The 19,521-nt window shown below is 28.8% G+C and overlaps 2 protein-coding genes across 2 annotated transcripts; both read right to left on the minus strand.

Moving 5' to 3' along the window:
* Window positions 1–11,290: 11,290 nt before the first annotated feature.
* Window positions 11,291–15,773, minus strand: ImpE3 (Ecdysone-inducible gene E3). Its single transcript, XM_088032907.1, has 3 exons — window positions 15,452–15,773; window positions 14,713–15,309; window positions 11,291–11,681 (listed from the first exon to the last, which is right to left on the minus strand). The coding sequence occupies exons 1-3, from the start codon at window positions 15,488–15,490 to the stop codon at window positions 11,463–11,465; spliced, it is 855 nt and encodes a 284-aa protein (XP_087889033.1). The 5' UTR covers window positions 15,491–15,773; the 3' UTR covers window positions 11,291–11,462.
* Window positions 15,774–18,660: 2,887 nt separating this feature from the next.
* On the minus strand, window positions 18,661–19,409 carry LOC148177275 (uncharacterized). The gene is made up of 2 exons (XM_088032908.1): window positions 19,342–19,409; window positions 18,661–19,296 (listed from the first exon to the last, which is right to left on the minus strand). Exons 1-2 carry the CDS (start codon window positions 19,375–19,377, stop codon window positions 18,748–18,750), a joined length of 585 nt encoding a protein of 194 aa, XP_087889034.1. The 5' UTR covers window positions 19,378–19,409; the 3' UTR covers window positions 18,661–18,747.
* Window positions 19,410–19,521: the final 112 nt, after the last annotated feature.

A 19,521-nucleotide genomic window follows, 5' to 3' on the forward strand; every position in this document is an offset into this window, starting at 1 on the left:
TGGGTTATTGATTATGGGGTTATCGGCACGCTATCGGCGAAAATCAACCCTTTGATAGACGCGGAAAAAATGATTTCAAATGAGGACTGGCAGGGTTAAAAATTTCAACGTGTCACTCGACGTCAGACGCGCGAATTACGCTTTTCCGAGGAGATTTCTATGGTAGTTTTTTTATTTAAAAACGCGAAAACAATTGAATTGAAATCGATCGATATCGGAACTGCACGGTGATTAAAGTCGGATTAAAGGCGGCACGGATTAAAATGTAATTTGATTGACATAGGTCCATTGAATGTAAATAACTTTGCTTCGATTTTGTCTATTGTTTATCAATAGTTTCCATTGTTTGTTATGGTTGGTTGATGTGTTAACAGCGTTGGAACATAATGACCTAAAATTTATTTTGCTTGTGTTGCGACACTGCGTTTACAGAGTGGTCTGGACTTTAATTTAGTCTCTTAGCAAGTCTAATTTAATTAGAACTTGGCCTCTAGGTTAGTTAATTTCGAATTTCATGCGACACTTATTTAGTCCAATTTTAGTCTGTTTTAGTCTAATTTTTCTTAATTCAGTTTAAATCGAGTCTAAATTAATTAGATTAATTTCAAATTAGGCTCATTTTGTGATATCAGTTTAATTGACTTATTGTTTTCCTGACTTTAGCCTAAAAAGTTTTTAATCAGTGCTAAATTTGGTTTATAAGTCTCAAAAATTAGTTAATTAAAGTCACTCGACTTTAGCACTAAATCTAGTCTAAAAGTAGACTTGCAGGCCATTAAATCCTCCTCAGTTATCCCATTTCTCAACTATTTCTTACTTAATTAATGCTGATCGTGTAAAAAATGTTTAATTCGATTTACTTTTAATTAAGTTTTTTAGTCCGATTAGTTAAAATTAGTCTAATTTAGTCATTTTAGTTAGGTTTCTGGTTTTTGGTTCTAGTATTTCTAATTTAGTCAGTTGATCTAATTTAATGCATGATAATTGGATTTGGCTTAACTAACTTAGTACTTAGTAATTAGATTTAGTCTCAAATGATATTTTCTACTCCGACTTAGACGAAATTAGTCCAAATTAATTAAATTGATTAATTAAATTAAATTGAATCCGGCTTAATTAACTTAGGACTTCATTTAGTTAAACTAAATCTGTGAATCTTAATTTAGTCTGTTTTAGTCTAATTTAATTTATAGTAGCTTTTAAATAGTCTAATCTAGTTTGTTTCGTTTACTTAATAAATTTCTGGATAATTTATTAACGCTTAATTTGATTGGATTTAGTTCAATTTTCACCTGTCAACTAATAATGCCACAAATTGTATCAAAGTCTAATTAGTCCAATTTAGTCATAATAATAATGAATTTCTAATTTAGAGATAACTGATAACTTAGAGCTGTATTTAATTTAATTTAGATCAATTTTTACCTCTTAATTATTATTAAAACTACAAAAGCACAGACTTCGTTGTTCTAGATTATACTAATTACTAATTAGGGATTAATGAAATTTTAATTAAAGACTCAAATAATTTAAAATTGATAAAATGCACTAAATTAAGTTTAAGAAAATCGCTTTAGTCTTCAATTCAATGAGTTTAATTAGATGATTTTAATTTTAGTTAGACCGTCTTTAATTCAAAATAAATTAGGCTTAGAATGCTATCATATTACTCTAATTTAATGCATGATAATTGGATCCGGCTTAATTAACTTAGTACTTAGTAATTAGATTTAGTCTCAAATGGTATTTTCTACTCCGATTTAGACAAAATTAGTCCAAATTAATTGAATTGACTAATTGATATTTTTTTGTTCAATTCGTTTCAATCTAATTTGGTTCACTTGGTTTCGATTTAGTCTAAAATAATTTAAGATATGTGATTGGTTCCAGCCTAATTAACTTAGGACTTGCGACATTTATTTATTCCAACTTTAGTCTAGTTTAGTCTAATTTCTCTGTAACATTAGTTAAATCCGAGTCACGTCTAAGTAAAGTCTAATATAATTTCATTCAGCGTACTTAAGTCAGATCATTTTAATATAGTTTAGATGGTTTGGTCTAGTTCCTTCTATACAATATGCCTTCTAAATCAAATCAGTCTAGTCTAATTTAGTTAAACTGAATCTCTCGATTTTAATTTAGTCTGTTTTAGTCTAATTTAATTTATCGTAGTCTTTAAATAGTCTAATCTAGTTTGTTTCGTTTATTCAATAAATTTCAAAGCACTGGATAACTTTTTGAAGCTTAATTTGATTAGATTTAATTTAATTTTCACCTGTCAACTAAAAAACGCCACAACTTGTATCAAAGTCCATTAGTCCAATTTAGTCTAATTAAGTTCTAATTTCGAGATAACGGATAACTTAGAGCTTTATTTAATTTTGATTTAGTTTTTTAACTTTTACCTGTTAATTATTATTAAAACCACGAAAACACAAAGTTCGTCGTGCTAAATTATACTAATTACTAATTAGGAGCTAATATAATTGTAATTAGAGACTCAAATAATTTAAAATTGATAAAATGCACTAAATTAAGTTTGAGAAAATTGATTTAATCTTAAATCAATGAGTTTAATTAGATGATTTTAATTTTACTTAGACCGTCTTTAATTCAAATTAAATTAGGCTTAAATTATATTAGTCTAATTTAATTAGTCCAAACCACAATTAATAGATTAGTATAAGCACTGATTTAATATAGTTTGGAGTGTTTTGGTCTAATTTTGTAATTTCGTACTAAATCCATGACTAATTTAGTTTAGTCTGATCGTTTGAATGCGTAGTTCGTATACGATCGACATTTTTTCCCAAGGTCGAGTTAACTAATTTCTTTAGTCATGTTAAGTTAGTCTTAATAATTTAGACCTAATTTATACTAGTTGAGACTAATTAGACTAATTTAATTAGGTTTAATTAATTATTAATGCAATGCAATTTACCCCCGAAAATGAGAATCTTTAATTTTCCGAATTTGAAATATTACCAGACACTTATTAATCGATTGAAGTGTTATCTCATTCCATTATCAGTGTGGTAGTGCCGACACTTGCGGCTTTTGGTGAAAAATTCCCCTAAAAGGTCGAAGGTCGCCTCCGAATTACCTCGCCACCGACAAATTACCCAATTTCTTATCGTAGGAAGAACAAGCTCAATTATGATACATGGAACCGTTTAAACCGGAATTAAAATGAACTATCAACATATGTCCGCCGTTTTTTTCCTCTTTTTTCCTTCATGATCGATTGCTCCAGCAGCCGCTCCGGTGAACTCCCATATCAGATTCCCATTCCAACAATCGCGTGGAATCATGCAACCCTCTTGAATTTCATTGTTTACCTCTCGTTATCAAAGCTAATTTCCAAGGTTTTTTCGGGCGGAATTTCGGGAAAACTCCACCCATTAGATCTGGGTGATAATTGGGCAGTGAGGTCATTGCGGGACACCTGAGGCAAGTGTTGCACCTTGGCAGCGGACAAGGTTGGTAGGGGAGCGTGGGCAACGACAAACAAAAATAGCCCGGAAATCTTCCCGGAGATCCTCTAGCAAGACAAGATAAATATCTGTTAATGGGATTAAATGAGTGGCAAGGGACAGCCATTTCACGTCGTGTTTACGTCATTTCGGAGGCTAGTATCTGCGTAAGTTAAAAACCAGTTGGGAAATTTAAATTTATAAGAACTGATAAGCGCGCATTTGCATACAATGAATATTGTTATTGGAGAGCGGAAATGGAGGACCTGCCACTTGTGCGCAAAACTGTGGTTTTGATTTTTTTGGGAAATTTCAACCAAGTTTAGACTAATTTGAACACAACTTGAGCTTATAATGTAATGTCAAAAACTCCGCTCAGTTTAACGAAGACTAAAATCGCGTGAATTGATTGAACCAGATCAGGTTGAAGTAAATTAAGTAATTAGTCTAATTAATCTATTTTAGACAAAATTAGATCCAAGACTTAAATTACATGAAGTGAGCTAACTCGACTGACCTTCAGATAAAAAGTTAATCTTCGTACGAAAAATCAACCTAAATTAAATTTGTCATTAATTCGGTGCCAAATTACAAAATTAGACTAAAATAGTCCAAATCATCCTAAATCTGGGCAAATAATAAGCTATTGTAGTTTAGACTGTTTTTCTAAACAAACAATAAGTTAAAGTAATTTGTTCGCAATCTAAGCTAATTGGAATTAAACTCGGCCTAAGTAAAATTAAAATCTACTAATTAGACTCGTTGAATTAAGAGTAAATCAATTTTCTTATTTTAATTCATATTAGCCTAATGTCATTCATCTGACTGTCTAATTTTTATTATTTCATTCATTGAGTTTCTAATTAGTAATTAGTATGATGAAGCATGTCAAAAGCTTTGTTTTCGTAGTATTATTAACTAACAGGTAAAAATTAAACTAAATCGAATAAAATAAAGCTCTAAGAACAAGCATAATGCATAAATAGAAGGAACTATACCAAGCGATCTAAACTGTGTTAAAATTATCTAGGCTAAGATTAACTAAATTAGGCTTTATAGAATTAAATAAGACTTTACTCAGAGCGATTCGGCTTAAACTAAAATTACAGAGAAATTAGACTACAACAGACTAAAGTTGGAATAAATAAATGTCCAAGTCCTAAGTTAATTAACTCAAATCCAATTATCTTAAATTAAATTGGGCTAAATTAAGACCAAGCAAACACACTACATTGAATTATCGACCTCCGGACTTAATTAGGTGAACACCCTTTAAATTAGCGCAAAGCGAGCTTTAAAAGTACAATTCGAGGCTAAAATTAGGATGCTCAACTTAATTAAATTAGACTAAACGGATTAATTAAAAATAATTAAATAAACCGACTTAACTTAATTCGAATAATTTTGACTAAGTCGAAGTAGAAAATACTAATTAGACACTAAATCGAATAAAATTAGATTTTTACCGAGCCACTCGAACGGAAGGGAATTAAAGAGAAATTAGACTAAAACTGACTAAAAAAGTCAAAAGTAAATTAAGCCAATTCCAATTATCTTGATTTAAATTAGACTAAACCACATTAGATAGAATTATCTGTCTAATTCTGACTTAATTAGACCAACGCCGACTAAATTATCGCAAAGCAAACTTTAAAAGTGCAATTCAATTACGCTAAAATCAAAACATAATTGAACAAAAAATAATTCAAATTAATAGAAATCACAAAATTAGCCTAATTATGACTAAATCGGAGTAAAAAATGCTCATTTGAAACAAATTCAAATTAAATTATTAGACTTGGATTTAATTGAATTAAAGAGAAATTAGACTAAGAAATAAGTAGTGTCCAAGTCCTAAGTTAATTAAATCAGTTCCAATTAAATTAGGCCAAATTGAAACCAAGTACACTAGATTAAATTATCGACCTCCAGACTTAATTAGGGCAACACCGACTAAATTAGAGCATAGTGAGCTGTAAAATTAGTCTAAAATCAAAATACCTAACTTAATTAAATTAGACTAAACTGATTAATTAAACAAGAATATATCAATTAACCAATTTAACTAAATTGAACGAAATGTGATTAAATCAGAGTAAAAAATACTAATTTTAAACTAAATCAAATTAAATTTGAATTGAATTTAACTTAAATAAAAAGAAATTAGACTAAAACAGATGAAAGTACTAAGTTAATTAAGCCGGATTTAATTGTCTTACATAAAATTAGATCAACCGATTAAATTTAAAATACTTAATTAAATTAGACTATATTGAAAGAAACTTAACTAAAATGATTAAATTAGACTAATTTTCGACTAAAAAACTCAATTGAAGCTAAATCGAATTAAACATTTTTAGCACGATCAGCAATAATAAATGAGAACTTGTAGAAAGACGGGCTAACAGAGGATTAAAACTGAAGCCCAGAAGATTAGTTTTAATTGCGCGCAAATCCACCTTTCAACTAGATTTAGTACGTGAAAAAAAAACTAGCAAAGTCGAGTGACTTAATTGACTAATGTTTGCGACTAAACCAATTTATTTTTTTGAATTTTTTTGCGGATTCTGGTAGCAATGACTATTTATTTTAATAACAAGGATGATTAAAACTTTAATTGCCGGTACAACTTTTAATTGTGTTGATTAACAGTGTTTTAATTTAATTGATAGAATTAATGTTTATTTTCGATGATTGGATTGGCGCTTTTAAGTGACTTCTGCGGCAATAATGTTTATTTTCCATTTTAAGGTAAAAAGGCGCCAAAGGCATGAAATGACTTCTTTCTCCAAAGGAAGCATGCAAATGATGGTAAATTGAACTTTCAGAAAGGAAATTATAAAACAACATCTGTAAAACGCATGTGTCGTCAACGAAACGTGTTTTTAAACGACCAACAATTAACTCGGACATTTATCTTTTCAGATGAGATTGCTCAAGTTAATGGATTCCGGCGATTTGGACGAAATTTTAAAAGCGAGCTACTAGTTAAAAACAAGGAAGTTGGAAATTTGAAATCGATAGAAATTCATAAAGGGCGTGACAATAAGATCCGGGACCACAAACCAGAACATAAAATTAAAAATAGACAGATCCGGCCTTCATGCGAAAAATTAATAAACAATTACGCATCGTTCTGTGAAAATCGGGCTCTCAATCGATAACTTCCTAACCTGTAAGCTTGAGTAAACAAGCGAGCGTTTATTGGCGGCAGAAATGAGAGGACTTTTTACTTACTGAAATTCCAATTTTTTTACGTCCGTTTGCAACAGGACATGAAAGCATTCCCAAATGACAACGAAACAAAAAAAATAATAACCGAAAAAGTTTTTATTTTGACCGACTGCACGAAGCCTCGGATCAAACACAACTGACTGGGTTCTGTTGCATGGAGTGGTCTAGCAGGCGGATCCAAGGCGCTTCGTTGTTGTCATAACGACGCTGGCTAGATCTTACCGAGCGGATTTTCCGTTTTTCCGGACGTTTATTGTCGGGGCTTTCGTGAGGAAAATAAGGTTTATGACCCTCGCGCGAGAAAAATTACGTGCTATTCCATAATCAGGTTTCGCCAAGGATCGTATTTTTTTTCGCAGGAATGCGGGGAATTTCTATGAGATGACGAAGTGAGAAATTCATTAAAGCCGGTTTGCCGATCGAGAAAATTGTAAATCAAACGGAAATTCGATACCTACTTGGATGTAATTGCCGCTGATTGCCATCGGTTTCCTATTACGCCAGCGGTTCCGAAACTGTCTCAAATTATCCGCCAAAAAAATTATACAAAGTGGTCCACAATTAACAGAGTTGAATCAAAATTGCAATAATATATAGGCCGTTCTATTTAAGACAAGCACGTCGCTATGACCAGAAGAGTCGCGAAAATGTGAATATTTGTAGTTTTCATCATGAGCCACCCTGTATTGCTCCGTTACTGTCAAAATAAATTCTCCTCGCATGACGGCTGCTTATGAAGTGTACTCAGCTAAAAGGAAAATACATCACGCACTTGTCCGCTTTAATGGAGTTTTTCTTGAGAAAATTTCATACATTTTCTTGAGTGTACGTTTCAGAACGTTTGTTTATTCTAAATTTCGCTTTTTATGATAAGAAAGTGTTTTTGCGTTTTGTCGGTTATAATAAATTTGAAATAAACAATGACGTCGTCACTGATAAATGTTACAAGAATTGTATAAAAGTGAGAGACTTTGAACTATGTGATATGAATTTGCTTGTAAACAAAAATATTGTTTTTACAATTGATTTCGTTTTTACAGTTTGTACATTTTAATGTTATTTTTTAAATCAAAAATGGCAGAATTTTAACTATGTAATTTTCAAATTAAAACTGTTATAATCAACATCTCAAAATAAATTTTGTGCAATTTTAGTCTCAAAACTGTTTAATTTAAATTTTTCTCAATTTACTTCTACATCTAAATTTTATCATTCATATTTTGTGAAGTTTCAATGTCACCAAGTTTCCATATTCATTTATCAAGAATTTCAATGTCTCAAAATTATAAAAAAATTAATGATTTTTCAAATTTTTAGTATCAAATATGCGCATTATCTAAATTTTACTTTAAATTCCAAATTTGCAAACTCTAATCTTTAATTTTCAATTTTTTATTTACAAATTTTTAAATTTCCGTTATCAGAAATTTCAGCGGTCTAAATTTGATTGTTTTTCAAAATTTGTAAGTTTATAGTCTTAATTTCCAAATGTTTAATTTCCATTATCTGGAATCTTAGTATTCTAAAGTATTAAATTTTTATTAGTTTATGAAATTCCTATTATAAAAAATGCATTACTCAAATTTTATTAAAAATTTCCAAAATTTGCAAGCTCGAAGCTGCAATTTTCAGATTATTTTAGGCAGATTTTTTATTAATAAATTTCTATTATCTGAAATTACCTAAATTTAACTTCAAATTTTCAAAATTTAGAAGTTCAAGTTTTAATTTAAAATTTTATTTTCTGTTCTTAAATTTTAATTTCTTGGAATTTCAATGTTTTAATGTGTAAAATATTGACAAATTTTTCAAGCTTCAACACTCCATTATCTAAAATTTGCTAGCCAAAGAAACAATTTCTAATTTTTATTTCCAAAATTTAAACTTTCTATTATCTAAAACTTCTTTGTTAAAAATATAAAATGTTGATTAAATTTTTAAATTTCTAGTGTCAGAATTTCATTATTTAATTTTTAACTTCTAATTTCAAAAATTTGCAAGTTTAAAGTCAACTTTTTTTCCAGGTTTTCTAGGAAGTTTAGTATTCCTAAATAATAAAATTTGTATTATTGTTTCAAATTGCCAGTCTCAAAACTGCATTATCAAAATTCCAAATTTTTAAACATGATAATCCAATTTTCAAGTTTTTGTTTCCAGATCTTTAAATTCTTATTATTTGGTCAGTGTTACTAAAATACTAAATTTTAATTAATATTTCATAAATTTTCCAAAACTGCATTTTTTAAATTTACAAAATTTACAAGATTTTTAATTTTCTAAAATTTTCTAAAATTTCTATTAAGTATCTAAAATTTTAGTGTTTCAAAGTAGACAATTTTGAGTAATTTCAAAAATTTCTCAAAATTGTATTATCTAAATTTTACTTCTAATTTCCAAAATTTGCAAAAACAAATCTCTAATTTAAAATTTTTTAAATTTGCATGACATATCTAAAATTTCAGTGTCTCAAAGTATATGTATAATTTTGATTTAATTTTGAAATTTCTAGTCTCAAAACCGCATTATCTAAAATTTACACCAAATTTATAAAACTTGCAAGCTCGATGTCTCAATTTCTAAATTTTTATTTTTAGATTTTAAAATTTTTAATGCCTGCAATTTCAGTATTTTAAAACAATAAAATTTTAATTATTTCTTAAAATTACAGCTTCAAAACTATATTATTTAAATTTTACGTAAAATTATTAAAATTTCCAAATTTTTATTTCTAGATTTTTAAATTCCAATTACCAGGACGTCCAGTATACCAAAATACAAGACTAGAATATAAAAAAATGCTCAAAACTGCAATCTAAATTTTATTACAATTTACAATTTACAAAAGTTTGAAGCTTTAATTTTAAAATTTGTAAAAATTTGCATAATGTAGACTTCAACTTCCCATAATATAATAAATTTTGATTGATTTTTAAAATTTTTGGTGACAAAACTGTATTAGGTATCTAAATTTTACTTTTAATCTCCAAATTTTTAGTAAGTATCTCAAAATGCAAAATTTTTATTAATGTGTCGCAAAACTGCATTTTAAAAATGTTACTTCAATTTCCACAATTTGCAGGCTTGAATCTCCAATTTGAAATTTTTATTTTTATTTTCAAATTTTCAAATTCTTGAATAGGTACTTGAAATTTGAGTGCTTAAAATGCAATCAATTTTGATTCATTTTTAAATTTTCTAGGCTCAAAACTGCATTATTATAATTCATTTTACTCAAATTTCCAAATTTTTATCGTCAAAATATTAAATGTTATTTTTTTTCAATTTTTAGTTTCAAAACTGACGAATTATCTAAATTTTTCCACAATCTGCAATTTTAAAGCTCCTGATTCGAAATTTCCACTCGAAATTGATTTTTAAATTTTTTTTTGATTTAAATTGTAACTTCTTAAATTTGCATAAACAAAAACCGCAATATTTAAATTTTCATTATTTTTTTTTAGATCTGGAATTTGATTCATCGTCTATTCCAATCACAATTTTTCCGCCGACTCCAACTAAATGAATAAAACAACTAAAACAAAGTATTTATTAAATTTTTGATCCAACGAAGTCAATGCCACGACAAGATTGAGTCTCATTAATTTATTAGGGGCGCCCTAAATGGATCAATGAGAGCACGTTTCCTTCATCCCAGCTCCGAAAATCTCATTTTCCATAACTGATATTTTATATTATATTCCACATTCCAAGTGTTACAAATTCCTTACTAATTACACTTTAATAAGTTTACAGCGAAAATAAATTATCAAAAGGTCGTTTAGTTCATTATTGTGTATTTTGAGCACGCGATAACATTGTTTAGACGAAAATATCCAGAAAAATATTTTTTCCTAATAAATAGCTACCGTGATGGTTCAAACAAATAAAACAATCTCGTACGTATCGATCAAGATCGTAAATAAACCTCTAATAAAGTAAAAGTTAAAATTATAAATTCAATGGGCTGATTGACCTGGTTAAATAATATGCACCGGCAACATAATAATAAAGATATCTTTTTATAAGACCAGTCATTACCATAAATTACACGCTTTACAAAAATGTTAATCGTTTACAATGAGTTTTTCGTCTTGCGATAAGCGAAAGGATAATCAAGAGGACCATTGGAGGCCGTCCCAAAAGTCGCCCCGTACGGCCCTGTAAAATAACTTGAAGCTTTCTGATGAAGCTTCTCCCACAAGTTGATTGGATTCAAAAGTTGCACCCCGCCGTAATTTGGGTGTTTCGTCAGAGTTACGAAATTGGTGACGGCGTCGCTGATTGGTCGAAACCAGTTGTTGTTGAAATTCGTGGGCTCTGGTTCGAGGAGGGGCGTGGCGTGAAAGAAGTGCTTGTTTTTCGCGGGTTTCGATTCGTTGGGTGGGAGGCGCGTCTTGTTGTGGAAAACTTTTGATTGGTCGTGACAGAAAACCTGTGGTTTTGAAGATAATGTGGTAAAGATAATAAAAAGAAAACTTACAAGTCCGATAAAAAGTAGTCCCAAAGTGGTTCTCATGGCTGCACAGGTAAACTAACAAACTCTTCTTTTTTACGACTATTTATAATAAAGAAGACCCTTATAAAGTTTGGAATAGATAAAATTTATTAAGAGAAAGTGACAAATTCGTTCCTAATTCTTATCACAGAAACCTGCATTGCAAATTCGGGGCAAGATAACACGTATCGCGTATTTATTATTATTAATATAATTATTATTATATTTTTTTTACAATTTTACATAATTTACATTTAGTCTTATAATACGAACGGTAGAGGTGGGATGTATCTTAAAGCAGCGCTGATGTAGCTGCTGCTTTCTTCCAAGTCTTTGAGGAGATCGTTGATTTTCTTGATGATTTGGGGGCTTTTGGTGTCTCTTCGTTGGACTATTTTAGATAAAACGGCGCGCAGTTGGTCAGCGGAAGTTCCGGTGGAAATTTCGGCGAGTTCTTTGAGGATGTATTCGGTGTAGCCCTGCAAATTGAGGAGGTTAGGCAACTCAATATGCGTGGAAGTGTAAAAGAGAAGCAAAAATGATCAATTTTGTTTCTTTTGATTTGGGAATTCTTACGATTTTTTTTTGTTCTTCAATTTTTTATTTTTCAAGTAAATTTGCAATTCTAAACTCCCAAAACTTTCGCAATTTGAATTTTTTGCTAAAATTTTTCAAAAATTTTAATTCCTGCGCGAATTTAAAAATAGCAAATTTGCAATTCTTCACTGTAAAAATGTATAAATTTTGGCTTTTGAAATTGCAATCTTTGAAAACGTTTAAAACTTCGGTTTTAATTTTTTAAAATTTTGCATTTGTTTTTCACATTGCTCGAATTCACGTTTAAATATTTACGTTTAAATAATTTTAAAATAGCTTAATTTTTCAGAATTTTTGAATTCACGTTTAAAATTTCTACTTTTAATATAACAAATCGACCACTTTTTAGAATCGAAAATTTCTAAATTCTGTTTCCTAAAATTGCAATTTTTGAAAATGTGGTTAAAATTGCAATTTTTGAAAACGTTTAAAATTTTGGCGTTAATTTTTAAAAATTTTGCATTTAGTTTTCACAATGTTTAAATTCACGTTTAAATATTTACGTTTAAATAATTTTAAAATGTCAGCTTAATTCTTCAGAATTTTCAAATTCACATTTCAAAATTTCTACTTTTAATATAACAAATCGGCCACTTTTTAGTATCAAAAATTTCTAAATTCTGTTTCCTAAAATTGCAATTTTTTAATTTTGCTTGAATTTATCAAAATTTCAGACTCCTGCAGCTGCAATTTATGATTTTTATTTTTTAAAAAATTCAATTTTTAAAAATTTTTGCAATTCTATTTAAAAGTTTTCAATTTAAAAATTGTAAATCTTCAATTCTTTGCTGTCAAAAATATGATGGTTATAATTGCAAATTTTGAATTCTGTTTCATTCAATTTTCTAAAATTTCGAATTTTAGTTTAAAAATTGTTATTTTTTAATTGTAGTTAAATTACTCCATACACTAATACATTTTTGAACTTTATGAGTTTTGATTTTAAAAATTTCAAAATAGTTTTCCGTTCCAATTTTTTTAATTTCTAATTAATTTTTTTTAATTTTAAAATATCAAATTTGCAATCTTACACTATAAAAATTAATAGATTTCAATTTTAAAAATTGCAATTTGTAAATTTTCTGTTTCAGTTTTTTAAAATTCTGTTTACATTTTTTTTTATTTAAAAATAGAAAATTTGCAATTCTTTACTTCTATAAAGAAAAAAAATTGATTTTAGAAGTTACAATTACTGAATTTTCTACTTTAATTTTTCAAAATTTCAACCTCCTGTTAATTTATAAGTTTTGATTTTAAAAAATGCAATTAATTAATTTTTCGTTTAAATTATTTAGATTTCTGATTATTTTTTTTTAATTTTAAAATAGTAAATTTGCAATCTTACACTATAAAAATTAATAGATTTTGATTTTAAAAATTGCAATTTGTAAATTTTCTGTTTCAGTTTTTTTTTTATTTAAAAATAGAAAATTTGCAATTCTTTACTTCTATAAAGAAAAAAAAAAGATTTTAGAAGTTATAATTACTGAATTTTCTACTTTAATTTTTCAAAATTTCAACCTGTTAATTTATGATGATTTTAAAAAATGCAATTAATTAATTTTTCGTTTAAATTTTTTTGATTTCTGATTATTTTTTTTTATTTTAAAATAGTAAATTTGCAATTTCACAATTTGATAATTAATAGATTTCGATTTTAAAAATTGCAACTTTCAAATTTCCTGCTTTAGTTTGTCAAAATTTCAAATTCTTGTTTAATTTTTTTTAATTTTAAAATTGCAAACCTCCAATAATTTATAAATTCTGATTTTAGAAGTTGAAATTTTTTAATTTCCTAAATTTTGCATTTTTGTTTAAAAATTCTGTATTTTAAATTGACAAATTTGAAACTCTTTGCTGTCAAATTTTTTTAAGCAGTGATGCTTTAATATGCAATTTCTTAATGTTTCTCTTCAATTTTTCATAATTTGAAATTCCAGCAAATGCAATTAATAAATTTTGATTTTTGAAATAGCAAGTTTAGAAAGTTCTTTAATTTAAAAAAAAAATTCAATTTTGTTTAAAAATTCTTAATTTAAAAGTAGCAAATCTGCAACTTTTCGCTGTCCAAATTTTTTCAATTTTTATGATTTTCAAAATTCCTGTTTAAAAATCTTAATTTTTAAATAGCAAATCTGCAGTAATTATTCACTAAAACTTAATTATTGTTTATAATTTTGATTTTTAAAATTGCCATTTTAGAAATTTTTAGTTTAGTTATTCATAAATTTTGCATTTTAGCTTAAAAATTTTCAATTTTAAAATTGGAAACCAACATTTTTCATCTCCAAAATTCTGAAAATTTTTGATTATTGAAATTGCAGTTTTTGAAATTAATGCTTTAATTTTTAAAACTTTGCATTTGTTTGAATAGAAATAAGAAAACTACAATTTGTTATTGCAAAAATTTGATTAATCAAATTGCAATTTTTGAAATTTCTGCCTCAAGTTTCCTAAAACTTTTGAATTTCTGTTATTACATATTTTATTTAAAAATTTTGCACGTTTCATTCTAACTTTAGAATGCTATTTAGCAAATCTGCAGTTCTTTAATTTAAAATTTCTGAATTTTGACATAATGGAATTGCAATTACAGGGCTGCCTGTATCAAATTTTTAAAATGGTCAAAATCTTGTGTCAAAATTTTAAAACAGCAAATCCTTAATAATTCTTAATTCCCAAAATTCTAAAATATTGATTGTTGAAATCCTCTCAAATTGCAGACCGCAGTATAGTCAACCAACCTGTCACTAAACCCGGTCATAAAACCTCAAATGTTTTTTGACCCCATATCCATAAACAGAAACATGTTCTCCCAAACAATTCCATGACATCTAATTTGTCAAGAATTTAGCGCTTCCCAATTTACAAAACCAGTTCTCGAACAATACTCTTCGTCTAGTCTCTACTCACGTGATACTTATTCAAACCCAGTTTCTTCGACTCTTTGTTCAGGAGGTCATACAACGACAAAAGCGACACATACGCCCTCGTCGGCGGCTTCTTCTTCTGCCTCTCCAAAACCACCCTAAAATCTGAATCATCATAAGTCTCCGAAAACTGCAACACTTGTCGATCTTTATCCTCCGGCTCCTTCACATCCTCCACGTGATTCACCAGTCGTAACAGATCCCCCAGGTCCTTGCCCAACACAAAATCGACATTTCTAGGAACGCCATCCAGACTCCTTCCTGCTTCCTCCAGAGGGTACTTGTACCGATCGAAATAGTTGTACCCGCTGGGCCTCTTCAGTCTTTCGACGTACTCTTGATAGGAGAGCCCTTTGGCGAAGTAAACTTCCGGACCTGGGGGCTTCTCCGGGGCGTAAATCCCCGGTTTGTGGGGTTGAGTCGGGCGCACCGTCGTCGTGGTGGTACCAACACCAGGCTTGAGGTCGTACTTCATCAACTCGGTGATATGGGCGATGATCTGCATGCCGGCGGGGATGAAGGAGTCGAGGAGGACCGGCTTGGTGTCCACCTGGGGGGGCTGCCGGACCAACCCCAAACACTGCAAGGGCGAAATTAGTAAAAAAAAATTAAACAGTACTACCAACACTACTAAAATAATAATAATAATGTTAGTGATAATGTGGGGTTTCCCAGTGTTGCCACTTCCCTTTCTTTCCCCTAATTACAGTCTAGGCACGTACCTGAGTGAACCCCAGCACTAGCAAGCCAAAGTGGTACATTTTAGTTTGCAGACATTCAAAAGCATACTGTCTTGTTTAGCATTCATGGTCTAAGGCGGTCTTAATTGTGTTTTATACAGGCCAACTGGAAATAACCGTACGTCGCTGCTAATTATCTGTATATGGCGTGCACACTTGAAAACGTTTTTTTCGTTGGTAGAACTGTGTCAGCAGGTACGAATTCTGTGCGAAATTCTTATCGGGGACGTGACACTTGGACGTTTTGAGATAATAGTGACTTTTCGACTCGTACTGTATAACCGATTTACTCCTAAATTATGATCAAGACGAGTTTTCGAAGTTGTATTTTTATACCGACGAGTTGTTTGGATTGGAATTTGAGCTTTAAACGGTTTTGATTTACAGACGACAGGAATTGGATTGGCCTTGAGGTGTTAACGAACTTTTTAGAATGTGAGGGGTTTTTTGGGTTTTATTGATTTTTCTGGAGAGTTGGTATGACGGATTCGACATTTTTCAAAATGTCTCAGTAAACAGGAATTCTATGAAAAAAGTTGTTAGAATCGCTCTTTTCTTCGCAATTTATTTCTGGAATTTCCCTTTTTTGGAATTACATATGTATATGTTTGTAAAGATTTTTTAGATTCTACGACTTAAAATGATAAATTAGAAATTTTAGATTCTGATTCAGTTTTTTAAACTTCAATGATATAAATGATAATACTTCCAAGTTTTGAAATTCTTACTTCAATTTTTCAAAAAATTTGCATTTCAGTTTGAAAACTGTTAATTTTGAAATAGGTAATCAACAATGATTCATTCAAAATTTTAAATTTTTTTTTGAAATCATGTTCGGATTTCTATTTTTCAAAAATTTTCTAGTGCAGTTTGAAAATTTTTAACTTAAAAATAAGAAATAGCATTTTGTTACTTTTAATTTTAAAATAGACAAAAGGTAATGACTCACTCAAAATTTAAATTTTGGTATTAAAATTTTTGAATTTATTATTTCTATTTTTCAAAAACTTTTTGTTTGAAAATTTTTAATTTTAAAATAGAAAAATTGCAATTTCTCACTCAACAATATTTGATTACAATTTTTAAAATTTCTGATCAATTTTTTCAAAAATTTTGTTTTTTTGTTTAAAAACTGTCCTTTTAAATAGAAAATCTGCAATTTTTACTCTAAAATTTTCGTTGTGGAATTGCAATTTTTAAAATTTCTTTTTGAACTTTTTATACAAGAAATCTGTAATTGTTTTTTGTTAAAAATCTTTTTAAATTTTAATGGGCAAAATTTCAGTTTATAATTTTCCTGTTTAATTTTTTTTTTAAATTTTTCATTTTTGTTTGAAAATTCTTAATTTAAAAATAGGAAATATGCAAATTTATAAATTTTGCGATTACAGTTACAATTTTATAAACTTTTGCATTAATTCTTGAAAAATTTTACATTTCTGTTTGAAAACTCTTAATTTTTAAATAGGAAATCGGCAATGCCTCACTCAAAAATATTAATGTTGGTTATTGAAATTACAATTTTTTAATTTTTTATTTCTATTTTTCAAAAACATTGCATTTCTATTTAAAAAATTTTATCTTTAAAATAGAAAATCTGCAATTTTTACACTTAACAATTTCTAATCTCGCTTGATGATATTGGAATTTTTTTGCTTTAATTTTTAAAAAAATTTGAACTTTGTTTTCAAATAGAAAATCTGCAATTTTACTTCTAAATTTTGTTTGTAAAAACTGTAATTTTTGAAGTTTTTCCTGCTTCAGTTTTAAAACTTTCTCATTTCTGTTTGAAAACTTTTAATTTTTATACAGAAAATCTGTATTTTTTATTGTCAAAATCGTTTTTCAATTTTTATAGTAAAAGACGCAATTTTTAAAATTTCTGCTTCTTTTTTTAAATTTCCTATTTCTGCTTAAAAATTTTCAATTTAAAAATAAGAAATCTGCATAGCAATTTTTGAAATATTTGAATTAATTTTTCAAAAATTTCACATTTTTATTTGAAAATTTGCAATTTAAAAATAGTAAATCATCAAAAATTTCCAAATTTTAATGGTTTACACTGCAGTTTTTTAATTACTTTTCAAAAATTTTTAAAACATAAAATCTTTAATTTTTTACTCTTAAATACATCAAATTTTGCTTGTAAAAATTTCTGCCGCATTTTTTCAAAAATTTTGAATTTTGAACTTGAAAATATCACATTTTTTGTATTGTTAAAATTGAAATTTTTGAATTTTTTCCTTAACTATTGGATTTTTAAAAATTTTAACTTTTTGTAAGAAAACTTTTAATTATTAAATAACAAAGTTGATGTTTTGTCATTACTCTGAAATTTGTAAAATCTGCATGTTAAGATTGCAATTTTTCAAATTTCATGTTTAAATTATTCAAAAAAAATTTTAATTTTCTAATTCTTCACTCTAAAAATGTTCAAATTTGAGGTGCTAAAATTGCAATTTTAGAAATTTCTACTAAAATTATTCAAAAATTTCGCATTCTTGTTTGAAATTTTTTAATTTGAAAGTAGCAAATCTGCAATTCTTTACTTTTCAAATTTTAATTGTTTTGTTTTTTTTTTAAATTTTATTAGTTACTTAAAAGTTAGTTACTTAAAAGTTTTTCTTAAATTTTAGTATTAAGTTAAAATTGCAATTTCTACACTACAAACATTTTGAATTGTTTTGAGTTTTCAAAAATTTTGCATTTAAGCGTAAATTTTTTCAGTTTTAAAATCGGAACTCTAAAGTCTGCTTTAAAAATCTAAGTAAATTTTTTCTTACTATTTTTCAAAAGTTTACCAGTCCTGTGTGATAATTAATTTGTAAATAGAAGATTTATAATTTTTGACACTGCAAATTTCGATTTAAAAGTCGGACATTTTTACTTTTTTAGCTCTCTCTTTCGACTCATAAGTAAGCAGGCCACACGTGAGTAATATTCAATTTACCTCACACGTTGAGTAATTTACTATTTTGTATACTTCTCCAATTTTTGAGCGTCTATAAATTTTTGAGAGCTTATTAATAAAGTGTCTAAAAATGACAAAATTTCAAAAGATTTTAGACTGTTTTTTGGTAGTTTCATGCCCTTTTTTAACCTCCAGACACCCAACACTTACCTTTGCTTAAAAAAATGTCATTCAAATTGCATTGAATCCACTCCCAAATCAAAACTACCTTCAAATTTCGCCAATTTTTATTAAAATTTCACTTATTGTTAGTTACACCAACAATTTCCTCAGAATCTTTTCCGCCACAAAATTCCACCAACACTCTTCAAACTTCCGGCGCCGCCGTCGTCGTCGCCCCAGGATAATTCAACTGCGCCGCAGCGCCATAAACCAATCCGACCAAACTCCCAAACAACTCCACAAAAAACACCCCAATGTTGGCAGGACTGAACGCCCCATCAGTCATTTGTTTAACTTCTTGTTCGATTTTCGCGGGCTTTTCATAAACGTACCCACTCTGAATCTCTTCTTTGCTAAAATCGGCATTGAAATCTCTCTCAAAATCGTCGTCGCTGGGCTGGATGGCGTTTGATCCAGAACCTGCTCCTAAATTCGAAAAAAATCGGACTTTTTCCACAATTTTATCGAGTTTTCTTTGCAGGAAATTCGGCGGTGGTGGCGACGCCGCTTGTTCTTCAAACTTGAAGAAGTCGTCGTCTTCCAGAGGATCCTTTTCCCGAAGATTTTCTTTTTGGCGAAGATCAGCGATGTTGCCGACCAACGGTGACGACGCCGATGCCGACGCTGAAGACAACAAGTTGCTTAAGACCCGTGGCGCGTTGGACAGGAACGGACTGGCCCACGTTCCACCAATCTGCAATTTCCACAATTAAACAAGTTTTTTACCCATTGAACTCACCAGCAAAATCAGCGAGAGTTGCAGCCGCACCATCATGAGAATGGTAAAAAATCTGCATGGTGTGCGTAAGTATTGTCATTTTCTCCCTCCCACGCGGTTACCTAATTCTTCTTCTGTTGGGTCGCCCCTATGTCATAAATTTGAATAATCTTGGCCACTTTTATGGGTTGGCCGATTTAA

This window comes from Gnatocerus cornutus, chromosome 3 (genome assembly GCF_029298725.1).
Source record: "Gnatocerus cornutus isolate USDA-ARS CGAHR chromosome 3, icGnaCorn1.1, whole genome shotgun sequence".
NCBI lineage: Eukaryota > Metazoa > Arthropoda > Insecta > Coleoptera > Tenebrionidae > Gnatocerus > Gnatocerus cornutus.

Bases quoted from the DNA above. Each gene is read 5' to 3' on its own strand.
- ImpE3 (XM_088032907.1), bottom strand. From the start codon at position 15,490: ATGTACCACTTTGGCTTGCTAGTGCTGGGGTTCACTCAG. The intron at 15,310-15,451 runs GTACGTGCCTAG...TCGCCCTTGCAG, and splicing joins TAGTGCTGGGGTTCACTCAG to TGTTTGGGGTTGGTCCGGCA. The intron at 11,682-14,712 runs GTGAGTAGAGAC...CTCAATTTGCAG, and splicing joins TGGGTTTGAATAAGTATCAC to GGCTACACCGAATACATCCT.
- LOC148177275 (XM_088032908.1), bottom strand. From the start codon at position 19,377: ATGATGGTGCGGCTGCAACTCTCGCTGATTTTGCTG. The intron at 19,297-19,341 runs GTGAGTTCAATG...TGGAAATTGCAG, and splicing joins AACTCTCGCTGATTTTGCTG to ATTGGTGGAACGTGGGCCAG.